At 46.9% G+C, this 27,728-nt stretch overlaps 1 protein-coding gene across 1 annotated transcript; it reads right to left on the minus strand.

Moving 5' to 3' along the window:
- Positions 1-1,118: 1,118 nt before the first annotated feature.
- On the minus strand, positions 1,119-27,716 carry VPS35 (VPS35 retromer complex component). The gene is made up of 17 exons (XM_083451868.1): positions 27,601-27,716; positions 22,906-23,004; positions 22,110-22,206; positions 21,225-21,348; positions 20,728-20,910; positions 18,447-18,660; positions 16,882-16,965; positions 16,561-16,670; positions 12,271-12,367; positions 11,005-11,153; positions 9,683-9,890; positions 9,319-9,474; positions 7,962-8,084; positions 6,865-7,044; positions 5,191-5,430; positions 3,418-3,561; positions 1,119-2,289 (listed from the first exon to the last, which is right to left on the minus strand). The coding sequence occupies exons 1-17, from the start codon at positions 27,601-27,603 to the stop codon at positions 2,110-2,112; spliced, it is 2,391 nt and encodes a 796-aa protein (XP_083307994.1). The 5' UTR covers positions 27,604-27,716; the 3' UTR covers positions 1,119-2,109.
- Positions 27,717-27,728: the final 12 nt, after the last annotated feature.

The following is a 27,728-nucleotide window of genomic DNA, read 5'->3' on the forward strand; positions in this document are numbered from 1 at the left end:
CATCAAAGCGGCCAAGAGTCACTTGAAAACATGAAGCAGTAGACCAGGCATAGGAGTCGCCTCCAGGTGGCACACAGGAGACTAGTTTCTGAGGAGCTCAGAGTTTGTAGGAGACGTCTGCTTTTCAGTGGCCTTTCTGTTTGATCAGTGCTGAATTTTGACATTAAATCCCTGCCCCCAGGGGCCGTTTTACATCCATTTAAAATTAAGTTGTGCTACATGTGGTTACTATAATAATAATTTCTTTACACCCCGCCCATCTGGCTGGGTTTCCCCAGACACTCTGGGCGGCTCCCAACAAAATATTAAAAACAAGATAAAACATCAAACATTACTCATTGCAATGGGTCGCTCCCTTCTGACAGTGCTGGATTTTTGTATTTTTTCCTCTGGGCTTTACTATCCAATTCTGCTGCTGTTTTAGTTGCCACTTTCAGTGATGGTTTAACAGGGGTTGCTTTTAGTGTTTCTGCCCCCTTTTTTCTGCAGGTCGCTCCAGGTATCTACGGGTGGAAGAGCCAGCTACAACCAAGAATAACTATAAATATAAACCTGACCATCTGCTTGCTCACACTGCAGACCAGGCATAGGCAAACTCCGGCCCTCCAGATGTTTGGGGCTACAATTCCCATCATCCCTAGCTAACAGGACCAGTGGTCAGGGATGATGGGAATTGTAGTCCCAAACATCTGGAGGGCCGGAGTTTGCCTATGCCTGCTGTAGATAGACTCCTGGTGTTGAATGAGTTTGGGGTAGGGACAGACACCAGACAGGTGTTGTTGATGGCCTACGACTCCCATTATGGCCCCGACCATTGGGTCACAGGTTCCCCATCCCTAGCTTAAGCCAAAAGGCTGTCCTTTCTTGGGGGTTTTTTTTTTTGGGGGGGGGATGATGGAACCTTGTTCAAACTTGGGCAGAGGAGAAACCCAACCTTTAAAACAGAGTGGAGAACCTGTGTCCCTGCCTGGACGTTGTTGTACTCCAATTCCCATCGGCTCCAGCCAGCATGGCCAACGGGGCAGAGACAATGGGAGCTGTAGTTCAACGGCACCCGCAGGACACCACGATGGCTACCCCTCCGCTTTAGACGCAATGGGAGACATTCAGAGCCAGACTCGTTAATAGCAACTTTATTGGTTTCACTGGTGCAAATTCATGATACGGAGCAGAACTGTGTAATGCGTTCCCCCACCCCTCTAAATTTTACGGTAACGAAGGTTATACATAGAACTATATAGAGACCACAATTCATCTATTACTTTTCTCCACCTCCTCCTCCTCCTCAATACTATGCGGAAATAAAGTTTCCTTGATAAATAGCGCCCTGTGCACAATGACTGGCCCTCCACCGCGGGTCACAGAGCCTCCATATGCAAAATATAAACTTCTGAATTTAATTTTTTTAAGCATGGTGCTTTACAACTCCAAAAACATGCATTAATATATTCTAGTTTTTAAGAGGGGTGGGGGAGGGATAGGAGGGAAGAAAAATCTGACATAACCTCAGGGGGTGGGGAGGGCGAAAAGGGTAGAAGCAGAATCCAACCTATAAAGAAAATGAAAGCTCTCTGTAAAAACTAACCAACACACACCCCCTACCTATTAACACTTGCAGGTGGAAAGCCAGGTTAGGACATTAAAGGTTTCTGAGCTGAGGGGGGGGGGCAGAGAAGAGAAGTTATCTAAGACAAATTAGAATGCAAGAGAGGGGGGGAGAGAGGCAGGGGGAGGCATTGCCACATGGGTTTTATTTATTTATTTTTTAAAAAAGGAAGGAATGACTTCAGCCATGCTAATTTTTCTGATGGTCTCTACAGAGCTGCTGGTCCAAGAAGTTGGGGTGGGGGGGGTGGAAGAAACCTGGTAGAAGTGGTGAACGCAAGTGCTTGGAAGCAAAGCGCTGAACACGTTGCACATACATGCCAAGTACAGAAACGAAAGCAAAAAAAGGAGAGAGAGCGCAGATAGCCTAACTTGGCACTTCCGAAAGGCACAAATCTATGAAAACTCTAGCATCGCCGTAATAAAAACAAAACCCAGGTACTGTGTTGTAAATGGAAAGGTGATCCAGTTGGGTGTGGTGCAAACACACAGGAGGCTCCCCCTCTATATGACCAGCCCTTCGTAGATGGGGCCCTCCGACTCAGGGGACTCTCGCCTCAAGCGCAGGTGCTCCAGCGTGTTGTGAAAGTGTTTGTTGATCTGTTCCGTTTCCTCGGTCGATTCAAGGTTAGGGAGGTCTTCTCGGATTTTCTGTATGAGCTGATTCAAAACCTGAATTGTCACCTGAGAAAGGAAAAGAACCAACAAAGCCCAGCATGTGAAAAAAACCAGGAAGTCAAAACCTTCGATCAGAAGGAAGAGAGCAGTGTATATAACGAAGGCAGGATGCAGAAGGCAGCTGGCTTTATTAGTCCATGGAACTAGCCGCCCAACTGAATCATGCAGCGGTTCCTGCCCTGCAATCTGCTTTGAAGAACAGCTCTATAGAAACAGATAAAATAAAATAAAAAATATTCTGGGTGCTTCCCAGTGAAGAAATCGGTAGCTGCAGATAAGATACCCTGCAACTATTTTTCCTCACAGTGCTTGGGACTAAGATGATCAGGGGCGGTATTCAACTACATAATTGTGATAGTGTAAGGATTAGCTCCAATGGCCACCCTACCCCAAATGCTCTTCCCCTCCCCCAATGCGTACCCTGCAGTCCCCTAATCTGGCTCTAGAGGGTTGGGGGAGTTCAAAGAACAGATTTAGGGGGAGGCACAGGGGGAGGGGACAAGGCTCTGCTGCACACGGTGAAATCCGCACACTGGTGTAATATTTTGCCTAGCGATATGTTGAACACAACCCTAAGTAACTACATAAATCAGGGATAAGGAATCTGCAGCCTTCCAGATTGTGCCGGACTCTGACTCCCATTATCCCCAGCAAGTGGACACACACACACCCCTACTCTGTAGGTCTGCAGCCACACTGCAAAATAGATCCACAAGGCAGGAACTCGCTGCCACTGTGAATGAGCGTTTAATGCATTCCCTCCATCACAGCTGCTTTTCCCATGCAGGGTCTTCGACCGGCTTGTGAAATACCCAGGATCTCCAAAAGATGGAACGAACAACTTGGATCTGGGGGAAAGGGAACAGAGGGAAAACTCCACTGCTATTCAGAGGAAAACGCGGAGCTGTCAGGCTTCTATCACATATCATTTAGACTGGGGGGGGGGGCCTGCAGTCTTCCAGATGTTGCTGGACTCCAATGCCCATCTGTCCTAGCCAGTTTGGAAGGCCAACAGGCAGGGATGATGGGAGCTGTAGTTCAGCAACATCTGGGAGGCCACTGGCATCCAAGCCCAGCCTTCCCCACTGAGAAGACCTCCAAACACATGTGCTGTTTCGGCACTCTTCCGCTTACCGCATCGTTCTCTTTTTCGTAGAAGTAGATGTATCTGTTGAGAATTTCTATGAAGAGCTGGACTTGGAGAGAGGGGTCCATGCACTGATTTGCTATTTTTAATGCCTTTTTCAAGCACTCCATGACTCTCTTCCCGCCGTGGAGCTAAGCACCAAACAGAAAAGAGCTGGTCAGCATCTTCCATATACAGTGGTACCTCTGGTTGCAAACAGGATCCGTTCCGGAGACCTGTTTGCAACATGGATAGAACGCACCCCGCAGCGGCATGTCTGTGCATGCGCATGACGTCATTTTGTGCTTCTGCGCATGTGAGAGCGGCAAAACCCGGAAGTAACCGTTTCCTGTACTTCCGGGTTGCCGCGGGACGTAACCTGAAAGAACGTAACATGAAGCAAACGTAACATGAGGTATGACTGTACCCAAGTCTTACTTTCTTGGGGCATAACTTACCCCGTTCCTGCCCTCACCCCACTGCAACTGCAACTCAGCCAGCAAGTCCCAACTGCATGCAAATAGCTACACAGTCACTGTCACCACCAACTTGTTTTTCCACCTCCAACCTATGAGTATTTACTCAGCTTAGCCCAGCCATATTCAACGGGGCTATTTCGCAAGAAGCTATTTCATTTAGTACAGGAGTGGGGATCCTTTCTCAGCTTCAGTGTTCACCTCGGTCTATGAAGTTATCCAAAGCCAGAGGGGCCACATTCCATTCTAAGCAACCTGGTGAGAGCCACATTCCAGCACTGGGTGGGACCAGAGGCAAAAGTGGGCAAAGGAACAAAGCATAGCTTGGTAGAGTAGGGCGAGCACACACTGCCCTTCTCTAATCCCCCACTGTTCAGGAAAGCCAAAGTTGAGAGCTCAAGGACACATTCTTCCCAGGCGAAAAACACTCAAGAGGAGAGTGTGGAGGAAGACTGGTAAAAGGTGTAGTCTGGGGAGAGTCCTAATGGCCAGAAAGGGAAGCCACAAGGGGCACTTTTGGTTCCCTACCCCTGACGGAAGCACATTTCGATTCCCACCTTGCTTCCGTCATGAAACCCAAGGCAGAGAATGCGAGGTTACCAGGCAGTCTATCATAGGGCTGGGAGAGATATTGGTTTGAAGTCCATATTGTGATATCAGTTTCATAATTTTTGACCGGGGAATATATCACAAATCATGATGTGTGTTAGGGCTGGGCGATATATCGTCCAAAACTGATTTGAAGTCCATATTGTGAGATCGGTTTCATAATTTTTGACTGGACAATATACTGCGAATCATGATGCGTGTGTGCACTATGCAAACCACGACATGGGAAAAACTGTGAAGCCAGCCAGCACCTCTACACAGCTCCATCATTTCAGACATTGTGATATATCAGTTTATCACAATGTTTAGCTGGTGATATATTGCAATGTTGAAAACCAGGAATCACCCAGCCCTAGAGTCTGTCATCCAGGCACTGATCAGACTCACGCCTGCTTAACTTCAGAAAGTTTGCTTTTAGACCACAGAATCAGAGAATGGCAGAATTGGAAGGGATGCAAGTAGTCATCTATAATCCAACCCCCGCAACACAGTAATGTCTTAGGACCACGTAGAGGACCACACCCTCGGCACACAGACAACCCCTCAAATCCAAGTCAGAATCAGCATCAGTAAGTGGAAAGGCTGGGCAGATTCTGGGACAGTAGCCGACTCCCACCCCACCCCAGGAGCAGGGCCAGGCAGCTGCTGTGCTTCCTGGAGCTGATGGAAGAGCTGCGGTCCAAGTCACCCCCTCACCTCCTCTCCGTTCTTGTCCATGTTCCGGCCGGACCAGAAGAGATGGGCGCAGGTGCTGACAGCTCGGCACTGATCCGGCTTCTTCAGCAGCTTGGAAGCCGCCAGGGCGCACTGGGTCCTCAGGGGCTCGTGGTTCTCCTCGCCAAAACATTTCATCCGCTCAAATGTCCCAATTATCAAGGTGATTGCAGCCAGCTGGGCTTTTGAGTCACTGATTTCGTCTTCGTACAGAGAGAACGCCTGATTCAGAAGAGAAATGAGGGGGGGAGGACGGACAGCCGGAAGTTTTGATTACTGGCTTTGTGGCAATTCCTGGCTTTCACAAAAACAAACAAGTGAAGAAAGCTAGAGCTCTCAGCTCCCTGGAACACGAGAGAAGGGGATGTTCAAGACGACTTTCTACACCAGGAATGGGGAATCTGAGGCCCTGCAGTTGTTTTAACTCCCATGATCCCTAGCCAGCAGGACCAGTGGTCAAGGATGATGGAAACTGTAATCCAAAAACAGCTGGAGACCCAAGTTTGGGAAACCCTGGCCTATATGATCCCCTTACACCATTTTTGTTTGGGACAAGCCTAACTCAGGTGTTTTATAAAGTTGATGCGAGTTCTAATCTGTTTTTAGTCTATTGTTATTTTAAATTATTACTCATAAAGTACTGCTAGTTGTAAAATATTGTCAACTTTTCTTAGTGATCGTGTCATTATTTTATCTTTGGTAAACCACTTTTGAGGGTTGTTGTTGTTCTCCAATTCAGTGATGTACAAATTTTATGAAATAAATAAAAGTGTTTGCATGGCACTTTGGAGGATGAAGTCCTTCTCTGATGCCTTGATGCCATGCTTCTGGTCGGTCTCCTAGCACATGGTCTATAGCACATCTTGCTCTGCTTCGTAGGATCATTTCAGTTGGATCTCCTTGCCAAGAGAGGGTAGCTATACAGGATCTTTTGCTCTTTTTAGGGAGAGCGGGGAGTGGCGTTGAGCACCTGATTCCCATGTGCGAAGTCTCTGCATCAGTCCCTGAAATCTCTGGGTATTAAAAGGGTCTCAGGCAGCAGAGCTGGGGAAGCCACCTGCCTTAAGATCCAGAAAAGGAGATACCAGTGAAACACTTGAATTAAGTTGGGCGCACTCAAAGGCATCTTCCTACATTCACTGTAGTGAAGTTTATCACACACATTTCCATTCCATAGAAAGGAAGGACCGAGCTATGAAAACCAAATATAGTCCCATCAATTGCAGGCAGACATCCAATATAGGACTTTGAGAGAACAGGCAAGGAAGGGGTGACATGATAGAAGTTTATAAAATTATGCATGCCATGGACGTCCAATGAGACTGGGTGCTAGAAGATTCAGGACACATAAAAGGAAGTACTTTATGCAGTGCATACTTAATCTACAAAACACCTTCCCATAGGAGGCAGTGAGGGCCACCAACCTGGATGGCTTTAAAAGATAAGAAAATTCATGAAGGGCTATTGATAGCTACTGGTGAGAACAAGATGCTCTCCAGTAGAACACTAATTAGGTCCTTATTCAGTTAAGGCTCTTGATCCGGCACAGGGTTCAACCCCATAGAATAAGCATGTGCAACTCTGTTATCAGACCAGTCTACACATCAAAGTTATGCTTTTGGAAAGAGTGGGAAGAAAAACCTTTGCCGAGCCCACCTGGGACATGAATTCGTAAGCCACCGTTTCATGGTTCTCAAAGCCGATCTCTCCTGCCGCCAGCGCCCCCTGGAGGAACAGCCGCAGAGGTAGCTCTGCCAGCTCGGCCTTGATCAAAGCACTGATCGTCTGGTGCGCAAACGAGAAGATCTTCTGGCATTTCTTTTCCCATTTGTCATCCTAAAAGTGGGGGGGAAACCACCCCAAGACATCAAAGGAAAATGCTGTGTCAAAAAGAAGTACAACAGAAACAAGAAGCAAACTTGGTAGAGAGGACCAAGAAGAGGGCTCCACTTAACATTTCCACATTATCTGCAACAAGAACTGGAATTCCGCAACCTGAACAAATTACGGAAAACCCAAATCTGTGAATATTTATATCCCGAGATGACAAGGGTTCCAGTCCCATGTAGATAGGCTCAAGGAAACAGCTTTCTGTTGTTGCTCTATTCCATGTGAGGGGCAGTTCCTGAAAGTTTTAAGATACAGTGGTACCTTGGGTTAAGAACTTAATTCGTTCTGGAGGTCCGTTCTTAACCTGAAACTGTTCTTAACCTGAGGTACCACTTTAGCTAATGGGGCCTCCTACTGCCGCTGCACAATTTCTGTTCTCATCCTGAAGCAAATTGGTTCTTAACCCGAGGTACTATTTCTGGGTTAGCGGAGTCTGTAACCTGAAGCGTCTGTAACCCGAGGTACCACTGTATTTAACCCTTGATCACTGAATACGTCTCTCTCCCTCTCTCTTTAAGCACTTCATCTCTTGCAGATTGCCATTTTACTGTCCTCTTACTCAACTGTTTCTACCCAAGCCCTATCTAATGGAGGATAAAGGCCACTGACGGCTGCTAGCCATGATGGCTATGCTCAGCCTCCCCTTTCGGAGGCAGCAGTGCTTCTGAATACTAGTTGCTGGAAGCCCCAGGAGAAGAGAGTGCTCTGGTACTTGAATCCTGCTTGCAGGCTTCCCAGAAGAAGCCTCTCCCTGGTTGGCCACCGTGAGAACAGGATGCTGGACTAGATGGGCCACTGGCCTGGTCCAGCAGGCTCTTCTTATGTTCTTAGGAGAGGAAAAACCTTGGGCTCGGTTCACTCACCACTTTAGAATTCTCCTTATAGCGGAAAGCAAGCTGATAGGCAGCGAAGACCAAGGGGGGCAACGTGAAACGGATGCGCTGGTTTCCTCCCGCGCCAAAGTGTTTCCGGGCTGTGTTTAAAATCTAAATCAAGAGAATATATATATATCACACGATGATATGTCCATAACTGACGGGAGGCAAGATGGGAGGCGCTACCCCCACCCCATGCGAAGAAACAAACACCCTGCTTTATGAACTAAATAACATGCATCAACCTGGGTTTGGAAGATCCCTGCATCACAGGAGGTTGGACTAGGTTTACCTCCCACCTCTACAATTCCACGATTCTACAAGTCAGCAGGCAATCTTATTTACCAATGTGCATGGATGAGAGAATGATGGCTACGGAGGAACCACAGTTCAGTAGCAAAGCAGATTCTCTGCATGCAGGTTCAGTCCTCAGCCCTTCCAGTTTAAAAGAAGTATCAGGTTTACTTCCTTCACACAGTGCAGAGTTAAAACTGTGGGACTCCCTCCCACAGGAGATAGGCCACCAACTTGGATGGCAGAAGAAGAAGAAGAAGAAGAAGAAGAAGAAGAAGAAGAAGAAGAAGAAGAAGAAGAAGAAGAAGAAGAATAGCAATAGCAGCAGCAGCAGCAGCAGCAGCAGCAGTTTGGATTTGATATCCTGCCTTTCACTCCCCTTGCAGCGGTTCTCAACCTGTGGGTCCCCAGATGTTGTTGGACTACAACTCCCATCATCCCTGAGCTCTGGCCTTGCTAGCTAGGGGTGATGGGAGTTGTAGTTCAACAACATCTGGGGACCCACAGATTGAGAAATGCTACTTTAAGGAGTCTCAAAGCGGCTAACAATTTCCTTTCCCTTCCTCCCCCACAACAAACACTTTTTTGAGATGAGTGAGGCTGAGAGACCTCAGAGAAGTGTGACTAGCCCAAGGTCACCCAGCAGCTGCATGTGGAGGAGCAGGGACGCGAACCCGGTTCCCCAGATTACGTGTCCACCGCTCTTAACCACTACACCACGCTGGCTCTCTTCAAACAAAGATTTGACCAATCCATGGAGGAGGGGGCTATTGAGGGCTGATGACTATGCTCTGCCTCCACAGTTAGAAGCAGCGATGCTTTTGAATGGTAGTTGCTGGGAATCACAAGTTAGGATACAGTTGCTTTTGCACTCAGGAGTGCAAAGCAAGGGCCACTAAGGGGTGTGGCCAAGGAGGGTGTGTGTGGCCTGGGGAGAGCCCCAAGGGTCAGAAAGAGTGGTTGGGGGTGGACTGCATTCCCCCACCACTGAACTAGATGAAAAAGCATCTCTTTGAAGCAGCCCCACTCCAACGCTTTAAAGAAGCCATACCAGGTACTGCTGATCAGGATCGTCGGAACGGAGGAGGTGAATAAACCTGCCCACGAGGCCCTGTTCGTCTGCAAAATCCTCGGGGTCTGGATCCTCAGCCGGCTGGTCTGGCTGGTCCTGGATCAGCGTCGACACGAGGTTCATGATGGCATCTACCTGCAGGAGGCGGAGGATAAGGGCAGTGAGGCCCAGCTCATGCTCCCTGCAGCTCAGTATGCAACACATACTGGCCTGGATCAAACAGCCACGAGCCCAAAGGTTTTAGGCAGGCACCGAAAGAAATACAACTAAGGTATTCACATCAACAGGGAGGGGGCAGTTCTGAAGTCCGGATGCTGCCAACTCCATTACGCTCTTTCCCTACCTGGTCTTGGGAGACGATTTCCGTGTTGTAATCCAGCACATTGCTGAGCACGTAACAACTCATGCTCTTCCTGGACTCGTAGTCGAAGTACTCAAAGAGCGGGTGGAAATGTTTCAGTTTCAAGACAGTCAGGACATTGTTGTAGGTGTCGACCGGGATCTTCAAGAGCCTCGTCAGCTCCTTGGATACAGCGCTGCTTGTGGCGATGCTAAAAAAAAAAAAGAATTAAGAATTAAGCAGGCAACAATGGACTGGCATGTATCAAGTTTCCTACAGTTTAGGACACAGGTGAAGCAGAGGAGGCATCGGGATCTGTTGGTAGATTTCTGGGTGATTTTCAGCAGAGCAGCAAAGGATTTCTTGACTCCCAGTTGTTTCCATAACAGGAACAAAGTGACTCCACGCCCCCAAATTATATTACTGAAATAAAGGATGCCTAGGAGTAAACCAGGAGGATAAACATGAGTACAGAAGGGCTGTGAGCTCTCTGGTACTCTCACAGAACTGAAGAGTTGGAAATGGCCCAAGAGCCATCTAGTCCAACTCCCTGCAATGCAAGAATGGCAACTGAAGTTTCCCTGGCAGATGGCAGTCCAACGCCTTAAAACTGCCAAGGAAGGGGAGCCCACCACCTTCCAAGCTAGTCTGTTCCATTGTCAAACAGCATTTACCCTCAGAAAGTCCTTCTTAATGTTTAGTTGGAATCTCTGTTCTTGTCACGGGTTCGGGTTCGACTCTCCGGAGCAGCAGAAAACAACCTTGCTCCATCTTCCCTGAGAGAACCCTTTGTATATTTAAAGATTGCTACACTACCACCTCTCAGACTCCTTTTCTCCAGGCTAAATATCCCCAGCTCCTTGAAATGTGACCCCATGAGGGCTTGGTTTCCAGACAAGTTTGGTTTCATAAACCAGTTTCCCTAGGCTCAATACTCTTTTCTTTCTTTTTTTTTACTTCTACTTCATTTCTTTTGCCGCAGGAGCCACTCAAGAGCCCTCTGGCTTCCGGAGAAAAACAACAAATGGATTCTACCCCCTGGCCCCGCTTTTGGAAGCTGACATAGAGGGGGGAAAACAGCAGAAACAGATCTAGAAGCAAAGTGATATTTGCCCAATGCAAACATTTAGACCTCCTGTTGTCAAGGTTCAGCCATTCAGCAACAACTCATTGTTAGGACAGAACCATCTGCTGCACTTGGAAGAAAAAGAGCCAGGCCAATTTAGCCAGGCAGACTTAATTGGTTTCGGTCCCCTTCCGCCCACCACCCCCAATTAGCAGGGAGCGCGGCCTGCTCTGCCGCGAGCCAGACGGCCTCCACTCACTGCTCCAGGTTCAGCTTGTTAAAGATTTCCACCGTTGTCTCCAGCACTTTGTCGACATAGTCAACACGATCCGGGTAGCACTTCATCGCCAGGTTAATGAGAGAGACCTGAAGCGACACCACGTCCTCCGAAGGCATATCTTGTCTAGACTGGAGTTGCGGACACCGCGGGGAAAATAAAGAGGAGATCTGCATGTCAGGCGGCTGCAGAAAGGGCACTTGCATTTATTACATTTATAATTCACGCACAGACACAGGGCAGCATTGATGGGGGGGGACGGGACAGGTGGTCTCTCCTTCAGACGCTGCTCAGGCCCAGGCTTGTGCAACTTCTGCAAGATGTCTACGTCAAGGGCCTACACGCATCGGGACTGGAAGAGGCACTCGTACGGAGACTCTTTTGGATTCCCAAATGCCTTCTTAACACACACAAGCACTGCTGAGGCACTCAGACAGATGTGAAAGGGTGCAAAATGGGCTGGGGTGCATAAAGGGAGTCCCAACACCAGCTTCTCCGTCCCAACCTTTTCTGCATTAAGCAGTCAGGGACCCTAGGGAGGCTTTTCAAAGAATCACAGGACTGTGGAATTGGAAGTGCACCAACGGGTCATCTAGTCCAACCCTCCCCTCGGAACAGTGTTTCCCAAACTTGGGTCTCTTTTTGGACTACAACTCCGACCATCCCTAGCTAGCAGGACCAGTGGTCAGGGATGATGGGAACTGTAGTTCAAAAAACAGCTGGAGACCCAAGTTTGGGAAACACAGGCTTAGAAGAATCTTTCAGATTTTCCCGTGCAACAGAAGGAAGCTGGGATGGAGCCAATAATAATAATAATATAATAATAAAAAATGATTACTTATACCCCGCCCATCTGGCTGGGTTTCCCCAGCCACTCTGGGAGGCTTCCAACAAAAGATTAAAAATACATTAAAACATCAGTCATTAAAAACTTCCCTAAACAGGGCTGCCTTCAGATGCCCTCAACAAACTTCACCAGGAGCAGGAAACCTCTGGACTGCAGGCCATATTTGGCCCACCACACCTTCCCATTTGGCCTGTGAAGTTGTTTCAGGTAAGCCACACCCACCAGCCCTACACCTGATGTCATGCATGACACCAGAGGTGGGGCCAGTAGATGCCACTTTGAAGGGTCTCCGAAGCCCACTGCCAGGACGTCAGACTCAGCAGCTGCACTTGTGGACTACCCAGAGTAAGCCCAAGTTTTTTTAAAAACTGCTGAGGGAAGTGGCCAAACTCTCCACTTACTTGTATGACAGTAGCCACCTGCTGGGAGAAAATGTCGAAGAGCTTAATGTCAGCAGGGATCCCTGGCCCATCCTCTCGGTGAGCAAAGAGCGCAAGCCTAAAGCAGTGGGAAGGAAGTTTGGGGAAATGTGATTTGCAGGCCAATCCTACTCATAAGCAATACCCACCGAAGCTCTTTCCCAAGTCAGGGTGCTTGAGAGTTGGGGCGTTAGCATCTACTTCCTCTCAAAGTAAAATCTAGGTTTCAAGAGCATACAGACATCCTACATTTAAAATATATCCAACGCCCATTTAAGAGCACATTGCTTCCACCAAAGAATCCTGGGAGCCATAGTTTGTTAAGTGTACTGGGGATTGTAAGTCTATGAGGGGGAACTACACTTCCCAGAATTCTTTGGAGCGGGAAATCAGTGCTTCCAGTATGTGTTGAATGCACTTTAAATGTATGGTGAGCAGCCGCCTTACAATTCCTAGCCCCTGTGGGCATTACATTAGGAAGCATTACATCAGTATGTGTGGCCCTTCAGATTCTTGGACTACAGTTCCCATCATTCCTGACCCATTCTCCAGGATGGCCGAGGCTGATGGGAGATGGAGTGCTCCTGAAGCTTTGGAGAGGTTGAGTCAGAGATGCAAATCTTCCTGTGCTGCTCCTTCTACCACGGTTTGCATAAAACCTTTATTGAACCCATATTACCAAATCTGCCAGGGCAATCATTTTATGTCCTTCTGCTCGGATCAACATGCATTTGTACCTCTGATTGCGGCCAAATATTCTGCTGCAGTAAGCGAAACCTGCCAGAAACTGATTCCAGACACTTCGTAAACATTTTGCTCTTTCGCTTTTGAGGCAGGATTGCATCTTTTAAGTTGACGATGCCCATCTAATTTTTACTCTAGGTCATTATTAATTTTTCTATTTACTTATCTGTCATTTCACATTTATACACCACTTGACTGAGAGAAAGAAAGAAAGAACCTCAAAGAGGTTTACAAAAATGATAAAACAATAAAATCAGTAAGAAAAAAGTACACCAATTAATTTAAGACATTCGAAAAGGTAAAACAACTATAGATTAAAACTCGCATCAACTTTCCAAACATCTGTGTCTAAACAAACGTGTTTTAAGGTAAAAGGTAAAGGACCCCTGGACGGTTAAGTCCAGTCAAAAGCAACTATGGGGTTGCAGCGCTCATCTTGCTTCAAGCCAAGGGAGCTGGTGTTTGTCCATAGACAGCTTCCTGGGTCATGTGGCCAGCATGACTAAACCACTTCTGGCGCAACAGAACACAGTGACAGAAACTAGAACGCATGGAAATGCTGTTTACCTTCCTGCCACAGCAGTACCTATTTATTTACTTGCACTGGTGTGCTTTCGAACTGCTAGGTTGGCAGGAGCTGGGACAGAGCAATGGGAGCTCACTCCGTTGCGGCGATTCAAACCACCAACCTTCCGATCGGCAAGCCCAAGAGGCTCAGTGGCTTAGACCACAGCGCCACCTGTTTTATCAGGCCCCAAAAAGGGTACAGTGAAGGCGTCTTCCTGAGGTCAATAGGCAGTGAGTTACAAAGTGTAAAAATTGAGTTCTTACTTTATTTTGCTCTCTTTTAGTCTTGTTATACACATTTCGATAATGTGCTTTATGTGCTTTCTAGGGTGCTGGTCACTGACCGTTAACGATAGAGATTTGCTTTGCTTCTGTAATGGCACTCAAGGCAGCATGGGAGGGGTCCCCAGGTGGTTTCCCACCTAGGCACTGACCAGGTACAGACCTGCTTAGCTTCAGTCATAGGTGATACAGGGGGAGAGGGGGAATTCCCCCTGCCAACAAGGAGCTCATCCCATCACTTGCCCCCCATTTCTAAACACCTGTCATTAGCATACACTGCTGTTTTAATTTCTTGCCCACCTAGAAATATACTTTGCCCCTCCTGGGCCACCCCAGATTTTTGTTTCCCCCCTGGTGCCGCCACTGGCTTCCGAAGGTGGTCAGGTCACAGGCCTTCAAAAACCAGATCTGTGCAAACTTATCCACAGATTTAAGCCAGCAAACTGAGCAAGTCAGTCTCTCCCTGCATTAGAGGCATTAGATGCCAAAAGGATGAACTTGGAGGTGGGGGTGGGGAATCTGTCAAGCGCTGGGCTTTTAACACTGGAACTAGAGAAATAAATGGATGGTTTGCACCCGCATCTCTCGCCATTTCAAGCTGCAGAGAGGACTGGATGTTCCAGAGAAATAACCGGGGAAAACACTCAAGCGAGAGAGTACAAAAAGTCACCCAAAGGTTGCCTGCTTCAGGTTGTACAAAGGCTTTTCCCGAAGCAATGCAAACCTGCGTGAGTCAGAGAGGTCGTCAAAACAAAGCCACCGCCAAACATACAGGCGCTCAGCTCACTCCGAGCGGCTGAATCACCCATCGCTCCCACACAAATGCACAGCTTATCCCTGCCCGCCATGCAAAAGCAAACTTTTGCCAATGTTTAAAAGGCAATCAGCTTTATAAACACAGACACCGATGCACCCACACACATTTCTCGGAAAGATGCTGATAACGCTGCCATCCGAGCTTGTATCCAACTCTAGACAGACCTACTTGGAGGTATGAGCACGACTTAATTGGGGTCCATTCATTTCAGTAGGTCTACTCTGAGTAAAGCTTAGCTGGATGCAACCAACAAAAAGAGGTGTCTGATGGATCAGGCCCATGGCTCATCTAGTTCAGCATCCTACCGGATGCCCACAATGGGAATCCAGCAAGCTGGACCAGAACACAAGAGCTGTCTCCCCTCCTGAAATGGCATTCAGAAGCATTGTTGCCTCCAACCAGAGCTATCCATCTGCAGAAAGGGAACAGAGAAAGGCAAGAGGGAATGACAGAACTCTGCTTCGACATCTCCCAAACCACCATGCCAAAACCTGCAAAACAGGCATGGCTGGCTGGCTTAACAATCCATGTGAAATTCAACCTTCCTGTTGCCTCTATGCGTCTTAATTTCTTCTGCCCTCCAAGCACCCAAACCCAGCAATACCCTTTTCTGACAACAGCACATGCCCCAATCCTGTTAGCAAGCTGTCGGCATGGACAAGAGCCTTTGCTGGCTTGCAGACATCCTTCCCTCCTCCCTATCTTCCTCCCTGCCAACAGCACACAACTGCTACTGCTTAAAGCAGGGGAGGATAACCTTTTGCAGTCCGGGGGCCGCATTATCTTCTGGGTAACCTTTTTGGGGCCACATGCAAACATGGGCAGAGCAAGGGATATAAATTTTACCCTTGCACAGTAGGCTGGTTTCTGCACATGCCCTCCACACAGGCAAGCGAGAAACATTGGACTTCAAGGGCACATTTCAGCCAGGCAAAAATACGCATGGAAGATGTGAAGTAAGGGCAGTGAAGGCTATGGCCTGGGAAGGCTCCCAAGGGCCAGAGAGAGAGATCCAGAGGGCCACACGTGAGCTTGAGAATCCTTATTCTGGTTTGCCAATGCTAGATCTCTTCTGCCCCCTCCAAAAAACAAAAATCAGATAAAACCTCATTTCCTCAATTATGATTTTGCAGAGTGGGCTCTTGAAAAGCACACCTGCTCCAGACAAGTGTTCCACCTGACCTAACCTCCTGTTTTATAATGGCTATTTAAGCAGTTTTAATTGCCGTGCTGTTTTAATTGGCTTGCTTCTTCACACATTTTAATTGTGGGTGTTTATTCTGATGGAATCGTTATATTGTGTATTTTAAATATGCATCTTCATGCTTTGGTTTCATACTTATAAGCCACTCAGAACTCCCTTTGGGAGTTAAGCGGCATATAGCTTAGCAGCAATATGCATTCCCCCCTTAACAAAACTTTTCCTGCAGCCTTTTTGCCCAGCCTTCACTCTGGCTCCTTCTTCTCAGTCTTCCGTTTACTCTACTCCTGCTTCCGCTTTCTAGTCAAACTCCCAGTCTAACTTTACTTCTTACAAACAAGACCAGCTTTTCTTTTTTAACCCCCAACTGTGTGTTTTAATCCCAACAGAAAGCTACACTGTCTTCCCTGGGTTAACTTTTGCCAGACTCCAAAGAAAGGTTGTGAGCATTCCATGACATCACAGGAGCCCCACCAATCACTGGAAGGAATTGTACCAGTGGGGGCTTTTTTTGCTTAAGATAACAAGACTGCATGGAGCAAAGGACCTGGAAACCATGAAGAGAAATTCATAACCGGGAAAAGATAGATAAGCTGTTCTTTCTGAGTGCCTATCGGTTTCCTCCCCACCTGAAGTGTCATTAAAATGCTTCCTTACGCACCTGTCAATTAAAGCAATGATGATATTCTTCACATTCACATTTTGGTGCAACTCTGCACAGGCTCGTAGAAAAGGGTTCAGGGTCTGGAGGTGAAATTCATCCGGGAAGACCTAGACAGAGCAGGAAGAGTCAGTTGGCTGAGCAGAGCAGGGCAATGGTTTCTCTACGCTTGCCATACTTCCCACAGACTCACCACTATGCCCAGTTGCTTCCTGTTTCCTTGGCCCAGAAGAGTCGAAAGGAAGAAACACCCTGCATGCTGTTATGTACTGGCCATGCCACTTAACCAAAGCCGTCTGTAATATCCCTCTGCAGGCTCACCTGTATGATGCACTCCATGAGGTATTCCTGAGCTAAGGCATCCCTGCAGTTGACAACTTGCTCCAATATGCCAGGTAAGACAATCTGGTCAGAAGAAAAAAAGAGCTATGTGTCAATTCCTTCCCTTGGGCCTTCTGCAAGCTTGCCCGCTTGCTCCCATCTCTAAAATCTATTCCCCACTTAAACACTTCTCCCAGGATGCACGTACCCAGACCCTCCAAGACCCTCATCTGGTGTTTCCCTCCAAGGCTGCTTTTTCGCTTGTCCACTCCCCTACCACCAACACAGAATGCTTTCTGGAATGAGGCCTGCCTGGTGTCACCACCAAGCTTTCCAACACCAGGTTAGGACTTTCATCTTCACCCCGGCACTTGGACTGAAAGTGATCCAGCTGTGCCAAATTTTTATGTTAGCGTTGCTCAGAGTTGCTGGTTTGTTTGTTTCCTGTGGAGGCTGGTGGTGGTTTTGCTACTGATTTGTTAAATTTGATGGCTGGTGGCTGATGTTTGATTTTGTGTGGTTTTTACGTTGTATTCTTAGTTGCCTGGAGCAGAGGCTATCAACCTTTCTGAGTCCACGGCTCCCTGGACCAACTACATTCTTTCTGCAACTTCCCCGTTGGGCTCAAGAGCCCAGTTATGTCACCCCTCGCCTGCAGAGCTGGCAGTCCCTCGCCCTTTCTCAAACACCCTCCCTTGTGGAGTGTTCCCTCAGTCATCTCCCCTCTCCCCTCTCTTTGGGAATCCTCTGAGCAGCTGCAGTTGCTGCCCCTGGTCTCTGAGCTGCCCCCCCCCACCCCAAAGAGAAGTGACTCCTCACACTACCCCACAGGGGCCTGGGAAGCAGCCCTGGCCAGCCCCAGAGGCACCATTCACCTGGGGAACCTGCAACCAGGGCTGCTGCAACAAACAGCTGTGCAAGCCTTTGGGAGGCAGAGACGCAAAAGGGCGTCAGAGGAGAGAGGGAAGGAAAGAGGGACAGAGGCCAGTGTTGCCTGCAGCACCCCTGACCATCATTCAAGGCACCCCACAGTGCCATGGCACACTGCTTGAAAACCACTGGCCTAGAGAAAACTCTCTGTTAGGTGACTAACAAGCTGAATTAAAAGCTATGACTACTGGGGACAAAATTATATAACTTTCATTTTCTGCAGCTGTAAGAAACTACAACTAACCAATTCATATTTTTTTTGTTGCTGTTCTTCTTATTAATAGCATATTATCACACTTTTTCATAAAAGATTACCCAGAGCAATTTACAAAATAACACAAAAATTAAAACCAAAAGAAAAATCTAAAAACATCTCCATAATGTACCTAAAAAGGCAGGTTTAACACAACCCACTGGGCTAAAAGATAAGCAAGATAGAGACCACAAATTTACTTAAACCCCTCCAAATTAAGGGCCCAAAGCCTGGTTGAAAAGGAATGATTTTGCCTGGAAATAGACACAGCGATGGCACCAGGTGTGCCTGAATACAGATCATTCCACAAGCAGGGAGCCACACCTGAAAAGGCCCACTCAGAACTGGAGTCAAGCCAAGTCAAGCCAAGAAACCACCTCACCTGCTTATATCTCTCCACATTGACCCCTTCCAGCTGACTCAGCCGAACCAGGTTGGTTCCCACCAGGATTCTCAGCTCCTGCCTCTCGCGCTCCCTCTTCTCTCGGTCACGACTGTGTCCCTGGTGCTGCATTCGCACCCAGAGCTTGTTCATCTCAGCAAAGTTCAGCAGCACAAAGTCCATGGAATCGCTGATGTCCCCGGTCGTTTCTTCGCTGTAAAGTCAAGAGAGCAAGCACTTCCTTTTTACAGGAGGACAGAGAGGATTTGCTTTCAAGATGAGGGTCAAATCCATATTTTAAACAAAACAAAGCAGCATCCTCTTTGAACCACGAAGAGAGATGCTCGTTAAAAAGAGCCCTCTTTGGGCTAAATATATGCAGCTTGAAGAACCCCTATCTGGATTTAAACACACGCTGGGAACCACTCCATTTTAAAAGCCTGTGCCGGATTAGGGAGAAAGCCGCTCACTGTAACATACAATTTGCATCTCTTCCAAACAAGATGTGAGTGTCCTTTTCATGGACATGAAGCTGTGCTCCTGTACATAGTGTGTCTCTTCCCATAGAAGTGCTCAGCTAGGGAGGTTTTGTGCATGACAATGTATCAGGCAATGGGGTGAAGGGGGGGTCCTTTCCTTTCAAGGAAAAGTAGGCAAATAAATCAATACAAACTTAGCTTTTGTACAGGAGGCTAGTTTCTACACACACACAACCTTCTCTATCTTCCATCCAGATAAACAAGAGTCCTTCTCAGAATTCAAGGACACATTCCACCCTGCAGAAAACACTCCAGGAGGGGAAAAGGCAGGGCCAAGTGATGGCAGTGCCCTCGGTAAGAGTCCCAAGGCCAGAGAGAGAAGGCTAGAGGGGCACATTCTACCCCTGGGGCTGCAATAGAAGATCAGCTCATAACGACACTTTGGGAGGGCCAAGCTATTTTGTTTCTTAAACAAGGAACGAAAGCAAAAGAATGCAACCAATTTGCAATGTTCAGCTTCCTGGGAAGCAACTTGCATAGCTGGCAAAAGTCCCAAAGCAGAGGCAACAAGTTTCCCCCCTTCCCCTGCAAATGCATCTCATGACTTAAGAACATCAGAAGAGCTCTGTGTAAGTGTAGTCTAAAAAATAAGGCTTGAAATGATCCTTGCAGTTTTGCCCCTAACAAAAAGTCTGACCCTAGCAACAGGTTTTTACCCTAGCAACAGACTTCTATTTTAGACATGCTCTGAAAGAGGTGGCTGTTACTTTGTCCAGAGCAAAGAGGGAGGAAGGATCTTCTGCAGATAGTGTTTACTTTGTTTTCCTTAGACCAGCAGTTGTACAGCCAGTGTGGTAAAGTGGTTAAGAGCAGTGGACTCGGAATCTGGTGAACCGGGTTCGCTTCCCCGCTCCTCCACATGCAGCTGCTGGGTGACCTTGGGCTAGTCACGCTTCTCTGAAGTCTCTCAGCCTCACTCACCTCACAGAGTGTTTGTTGTGGGGGAGGAAGGGAAAGGAGATTGTTAGCCGCTTTGAGACTCCTTTGGGTAGTGATAAAGTGGGATATCAAATCAAAACTCCTCCTCTTCTTCTTCTTGTATAATTTGTAATGCTAACTCTTCAAGTTAAATATTTTAAGCAGAACTAGAATGGATTCACCCCCACATGGGAATCTGCCAGCTGATGAGCTGAACTGAGAAAGAAGATCCTGGAAGACTTTCTGGGAGACTCTGCAGACAGGAAAAGGAACCCCAAATGATTGGCAAACTGCACACAAACCCTGTTGGATCAGACCAAGGGCCATCTAACTCAGCATCTTGGGTCTCAAGAGCTGCTGGAGACTGTGTCTGTGCTCTGGTCCTGCTTGCCAGCTTTCCATAGGGGCATCAGGTTGGTCCACTGAGAGAACAGGATGCTGGCCTGATCCAGCAGGCTCCTCTTATATTCTTAATACAGCCATCGCAGCTAACAGCCATTGGCAGCCTTATCCTCCCATGAATTTGTCTAATCTGCTTAGAAAGCTGCCCAAGTTGGGAGCCATCACTGTTATCAGAGGTGAAATTGGCAGCTCCTGATTGGACTCTCCATTTACACTCCACCATCTTCCATCTTGGAACCAAGGCAGTGCACACAGGGGTCTTAGGTGACCTCTCTTCCAGGCACTAACTGCACCTGCTGCTGCTGCCCTCAGGTGACCTCAGCCCATGCCTGGGGACCAGGCTGCTTTGCTTCAGTGTCTGCCTACCAAACACACACACCACACTTATGAAAGCTCCACTTCCGCCCCACCAGGCTCCTTACTCTGTCTGTTCCCCATCATCAGGCAAGATGTTCCGCGTGCACTGAAGGAGATAGTTGCGCAGAAACAGGCCCCTCAGGGGATGCTGGACACCACGGCACATTTCCACCAGGTCTTTTAAGATATCCTTCCTGGACTGAGGGAAGGACTTCACGTAGACAACCCCAACGGTTATGAGTAAATATCTAGGGGAGGAGAGAGGAGAAACAGAAACCATTAAGTATACTTAAGTGAAATCACAGAAGCAAAAGCAACCTTCTCGTGCGCTGTACTCTCTGGATGTTTTGGACTACAACTCCCATCGTGTGGTTGTTATGGGTGATGGGAATTGTAGTCCAAAACATCTGCCCGAGTGAGGCCACTTACTTGCTGCCCACCAAACAATGCTCCCTTCTACCACAGGAAAATTTCAGGCGATATGGAAAAGCTACTGCAGTTGCAGAAAGCAGATTACTGGTCCCAGAACGCAAGACGTCACCCTTGATTCTTATTTACTTACAGCCGCGGGATGATGTTTCCAGCATACTGCACCAGTTCATAGAGATCCGTCACCTTCCTGCCCTTGGCAAACTCATCCGTCAGGTACACCTCCAGGTAGTGTAGCTCATCGGAGATCGCCATATCTTTTCCTTGCGGTTAAGGATTCAGACTAGAGTAGCAGGTGATGTGCCGTGTGGGTGTGTGACTACCCAGAAATACCAAGGGAAAATCAGTAGCCCTGGAAGAGTTCAGAATTTAAAGCAGGTGAAGGGGACAGCCGGAAGGAAGGCGCTGACATTTTAGAGGGCAAGAAGCTCAAGTCTTCAAGCAGAAATAGCTAGGCAAGAGGAAGAGGGAAAGACTTTGAAATCCAATGGTTCCCAAAGTGAGTTGTACCAACCTTTGCAGGTGGTGTGATTACCTAGGAGACAAGGGAGTGGCAGGGAGTGCTGGAGATATAAATAACTGTTAGCTGGTATCAACTTCATCAATTTTGCTGAATTAATTCAACTCAATGGTTCAACTGGACTTTGAATAAATGTGCACGTAAATATTATTATTTGGAATTTTATTATGTTCTTATTATCCCTAGTGAGTCGTGCAGACCGCTGTTCTGAATGCTTTTAATAGGGATGGGGGCACTGGGGATGAGTTTGTGGAACCAAGGGGGTGGTGGCCTGAAAAAGTTTGGGAACCACTGTGCTAACCCAACCTTGAGAAATGTAATAAATAATACAGTTCTGGATTCCCTTGCATGGGAGCAGGGAGTTGGATCATACGATGAGCAAGAAAATCACTCCAATGGTTCCTCCACCTGCAGATGTTGTTCCAAGTTCGTTCCCTCCCTATCACCATCACCCCAAACAAGACTCAGCTAGCTGCAAGGTAAGTCTCAAGAGGATACAGAGCTCATAATAGCTCTTTGGGGAAAGCATCGAAGTCCGCAGCTCACCAAGCATGTTAGAGGCATGTTTCAGGGCATCCATTAGCTTGTTCTTGTCCTAACAAAACAAAACATTTAAAGTAAGATTATTGGTCGCACACCTCATTTCCAATTAGTTCCCCCGCCCCGCCATGCAAGAGTTATACACAGACAAGCACCTGGCAGTGATTGCCTTTTGTAACTTTCAGGAATATCCAGTGCTCTGGAGGTCAAGGAGCGACCTGCCAATTCAACCTTCTAGAACAACCCGAAATATATTTTTGATATGACATCTAGGCCACTATTTTGAATAGGCATTCAAAGGCAGTTTTACAGCAGTAAGATTATATCCAAAGATAGATAAAATTAAAACACAGAACACAAATAAAACAGGAGAAGCTGAAAAGACAACGTCAGAAATTAATGAATTGAGAAGAATAAAAAATGTAATTTTATGCTTAAAAATGGTTGGAGAGGCAGCCTTGTAGACCCTTTGGGGAAGAGAACTCCAGAGCAGCCGCCTGTGGTGTTCTGCATTCCCTTGCAGAGAAGGGATCCAGGATGGGTCTCCTTGGCAGACCTTAGTAAGTGGTAGCTTCACAGGGGAGATGGCGCTCCTTAACAGACACTGGGCCAGATGTTGCTGCGCTGCAACACCCATCCTCAACAACCACTGGCTGAGGATGATGGGACTTGTAGTCCAACAACAACTGGGGGGACTGAGGTTGAAGAACTCTGGGCCCAAACTATTAAGGGAATCAAGCCCCACAGTTCTTACCAAACACCGCTTCATTTGGAAGGACTGGACCTTGACAGCTTGAATGGCTTCATCCAGGAGCTTCTCTTGCTCATCCTGAGGAGACTGCTGTGTAGTCGGCTAGGAAAAAGGGGTAAGGGAAACAGGTGACTACTTCCCAGCAAGAACATAGGAGCAGGAGCTGCTGGGTCAGAGTGATATTCCACCTAGTCCATCACCCCACTTCCCCCAACCAGAAACCAATCAGAAACCTTCAAGCCCTCCTTGTAGGCTTCTAGGAAGCTACCATTCTTCCCTGCTGTTGCTCCCCAGCAATTCATTTCGGCTGGCGTGCAATCTTCGAACAACGCAGGATCCCTATACCTCTGCTGCCTGATGTACATCCTTTCATTTGCTTTATTGGGCTTCATTACTGTATGGTCGGGGATCTACACTGCAACCTTGTAGTGAAGGGCAGGAACTTCTTAAATAAGTAGGTCACATGGCTAAATACCGTTTATACGGTTCCATTCCACTTGGAACAACTCTCCTTTCATAAATGTAGCGATTCAATCTCTTCTCATAACTGTATATCATACACCTAGAACCTTATGGAAAGGGGCAGGGGGGTCTTTTAAGCCAGCAGCTGATCACCCTCTCCTCCCTAAATTTGTCTAATTCTCTTTTAAAATAATCTGAGTTTAGGGGCCCAGGAGCCCATCTCCCGGCAACCAATTTCTTAAGTTAATTATCCATTGTGGGAATGAGCTAATGAAGATTTCTTGTGGGACCAACACTACTGGTGATCACTGACGGAGAATGCTGCACTTAGCTGCCCAAGAGTAGGCAAAGACAACCAGACGCTAGGATCAGCAAGGACCTAGGACTGCAGATGTAAAAGTAGAAAGGCCATTCTGGCCGTAGAGAAGCATACTCTCACCCCACCCACCGGCCAAAGAACTGAAGGCTGTGGGGCTGGACGTGTGGTCTTTGTTTGACTTGTATTGGTGCAATCTGTTGTAAGCCACCTTGAGGATTCCTTGATTGAATGGCAAGATATAAACACCTCACAGTAAGTAAATAAGGTCCTGCAGAGTGTCAACACATGGGATTTTCTTCCAAGGTAGCACAAGAAAGTCCAGCCTAGAAAGGATTTCACATGTCTTGCAAAGTTTCCTTGTTTCCATTTAATGAAATGCCAATACAGCCAACTTTTATAATGGTTTTATTTTTCTTGGTTACCACATTCAATGATTTACCAAAATTCCAGAGGAAATGCATTTATTTTAGTGTAGAAAGCCAATTACGGTATGTTCCAAGTATATTATTTTGAATAATTGTACTCTGTGAAGTACATTTGCTTTTAGAAGTCCATGCTGTTATATTCTCCCCGCCCCCCCCATATCTTTCAGTAATCTTAAAAAATATATTCTATAGCCATATGTATACTGACAGCTAACAATCATGACTCATTTCCCTCATTTCTTGAAAACACGCCCAACACTCTTAGTTTATATTTTTAAAAGTATATCATTTAAGACACATTTTCAGGACAACCTGACAATCAAAGTTTTCAAACCATGCGACATAAAACATAAAACACAGTGGAGACCAAAACAGCAAGCTTGTGTCTACTTAAAAAGTAAAGTCCATTTAGTTCACTCACTCTCAGGTGAGTGAGTACAGAGCTGCAATCTAAATATTCTTGCATTCCTCAACTTTGGGTCCCGAGAGGTTGTTAGACTACAACTCCCATCATCCTCAGCTAGCTTAGCCAATCACCAGAGATAATGGGAGTTGTAGTCCAGCAACATCTGGGGACTTAGGGTTGAAGAATGCTGTCTTCACCCAGCCTTCACCAAACTGGTACCCTTCTGCACAATCGTGCTAGCTGGAGCGGATGGGAATTGGGAGTCCAAACTGGTGCCCTCCAGTTGTTTTGGACTCCAACTCCCATCAGCCCCTGCTGGCATGGTCTAGCTACTCTATGTCAAGGCCTCTGAATGTCCCCATAAGCAAAAGTGTTTCTAGCCGACACCCAAAGACCATTAACCTGATTTGCTTTATTGTACTTTCATATTCTGGAAGCCACCCTGGGAATTCTGGTGGTGGGGACAAGTATATATCCTGATAAATTAACTATATAAATTACAGTTGGCGCCGGATGAATAGAAATGGGGAGGGTTCCGCAAACGAGGATGCCACTCATGTCACATCTGATGGTGCAGGCACCAAGAGGAAGACCTTCAATGATGGTCATAACAGCCAGCAAGGCAATCAACCACACAGAATAAGCTGACAAATTAATCATCACTCTTGATCCAGCCATTTCAACAAGCTCCTTGAGTGAAGATGATTTATCCCTGCTCTGATCTGAAGATTATTCATCCCTACCATTTTCAAACACACTCAGAGCTTTTAAGTTTCTCAGCTCAAGATTCAATAGTGTTCCTGACCTCCAACCATCTACCTCAATGCCAGCTTTTCCATGCAGCTGCACAGCCTTGTTAAGTATAATGCAGTCTTCCTCAAAGTGATACTCATCAAATGTTTTGGATTACAAATCCTATCAGCCCCAGCCAGCACTTCCAAAAGGTGGGGATGGTGGGAGGAGTTGTCCAATAATCTCTGGAAGACTCCATATTAGCTATTCCAACAGCAGAGGAAGAGGTCTCTGGGCTCAAAGAAGGCACCTTTCTAACAAAAGAATGGTATGCAAGAAAGCTATCCAAATCTAGGAGTTCCTGCTTGCACAAACTTATGTAGGACTTATGGGGTTTTTTGCAATTAACATATATATCAAACCTGGTTGTTGATTGAGGTAGCTTTTTCATTGCTCTGATAAGGTTAACAATTTAAAAATATCTACACAGTATTTGACCACTCAGATGCCCAACCACTGATGCAACATCTAACAAGGTCTTAAGTCACACATGGTAACAAAAAATATAGACGACTCCAAGGCATGAATGGCTCTCTCACGAGCCCATCAAATTCATAACTTTTACTGTTGACCCAAATTTCACATTTGTTCCTCTCTTTTGTATGTTATTTCTGTATCTGCATATGAAGAAGTTTCCATGTACACAAAGCACCCAATGTAAGAGCAGGGAAGCTTTGGTCCGCCAGATGTTGCCTGACCCCCATTTCCCGCCAGCCGTACTACACTAACCTCTCAGTATTTTAAGGTGCTGCAAGACTCTGTACTTACTAAGGCACTACTAGATAGTGTGGGGCTTACTTCTGAGTAGGCTTCCACAGGATGGCAGCATTAGTCATGAAGGAAGCCACACCTGGGGCTATTTAATGCTTCCCCTTTCTGGAAAAAGTATTTGCTAGCTAAGCAGGACCTTTGCAGCTCCACATGAACTTGAGACTTCCTTAATTCAAGTGGTCTTTTAACTTAGCAGTTTAAATTACTTTAGTTGTAGAGTGCAATTCTAAGCACACTTCTTGAAGATAATAAACCCCCATTGAACTCAATAGTAAACATACTTAGGGTTGTGCTCAACTTCTTTTTTTAAAGTGTGTATTGTGGGGGGTTTAAAAAATAAATGTTTTATATTGTACTCTGTCCTGAACCTGAAACAAAAAAGAGTGGCATTAAAACGTTCAGTTATTATTGATGCATTTGTAATATTGATATGCTTGTTACAGTTATATGTTCATCACTTTTCAGAGCCAATCCCTTATAAAGCCATGGGGAAAAATGAACTTTACAGTACAAAGCACTGAGTGGTTGAAGACAGATGTGTAAGAGATTCTTAATAAGTTCACCAAAATTCTCTTAAGGAAAGGCATTAGTAAGAAGTTTGGCAGACATTCTCAATGACTGAAGTGAAGGGGTCCAAAGAAATATTAACCGGAAAACTTCCACAACTGCGAGGCCACCACCAACAAGGTCTTCTGGTGAATACTCATGAGCCTAACCAAATTCTCCAGTCACAAGCACATGTACACAAGCACATATTCAAGTCTTGGATTACAGGCAGTATCACAGGAGTGCAGGCAATCTTAAAGTAATTCATTCCCAACCAATTTAGGATAGCCTTCCCCAACAATGTGCCCTCCCATCAGTCCAGGTCAGCACAGCTGCGCTACCTGGGAATTACAGCCCAAAACATCTCTAGAGCAACAGCGGGGAACCTGCGCTACAACTCCCAAAGCCTTAGCAAGCATGCCCAATGGCCAGGGACGACGGAAGTTGTTCTTCAGCAACATCTGGAGGGTCAAAGGTCGCCCACACCTGTTCCAGAGGTTGAAGAAAGGCAGGCTTGGGGGGCTTAAAGGTTAATACCAGCCCTTTTGAGTTGCGCTGAGAAACACACCAGCAGTCAGCACAACTAATCACAAAAGTCATGTCGCGTGTTCAAACCTCCCGTCCCGGACACTTTTAGCGCCCTGACAGCTTCCTTTGGCAGCAACAGAAGTTCCCCAAGCCATTTTCAAGATGCAGCCCCACGGAAAGCACATTGCAGTAGTCCAGCTCTGCAGTTTCATTTTGACTGCAATGCACCCAAAGAACACTTATCGATGGCGATATAAATAGAACCAATTAACTGATAAGGCTTAATAGATTTAATTGGGGGGGGGGGGAATAACCAGCAGCAGCCAGGCCAACAGCCTTGCCCCATAGAAAGGACTGCGGAGGAGGAGGAGGCCTGAGCAGCCACTCTTGCCAGGGCGACCCCCACACACAAACCCTCTTTACCACCCCCTTATTTTTTTCTTACTCACCATAGTGGCGCGTCGCTCACTGCAACCCCCGCAGCGCTTGCAACAAACCCCCTCCTACCTAGGCGCCTGCTCAGCCGCCCCCCCACTTCCCACCACTGTCATGTGACAAAGGAAACCCGCTCGGGACC

Source organism: Podarcis tiliguerta (genome assembly GCF_965153285.1).
Source record: "Podarcis tiliguerta genome assembly, chromosome: 8".
Classification (NCBI taxonomy): Eukaryota; Metazoa; Chordata; class Lepidosauria; order Squamata; family Lacertidae; genus Podarcis; species Podarcis tiliguerta.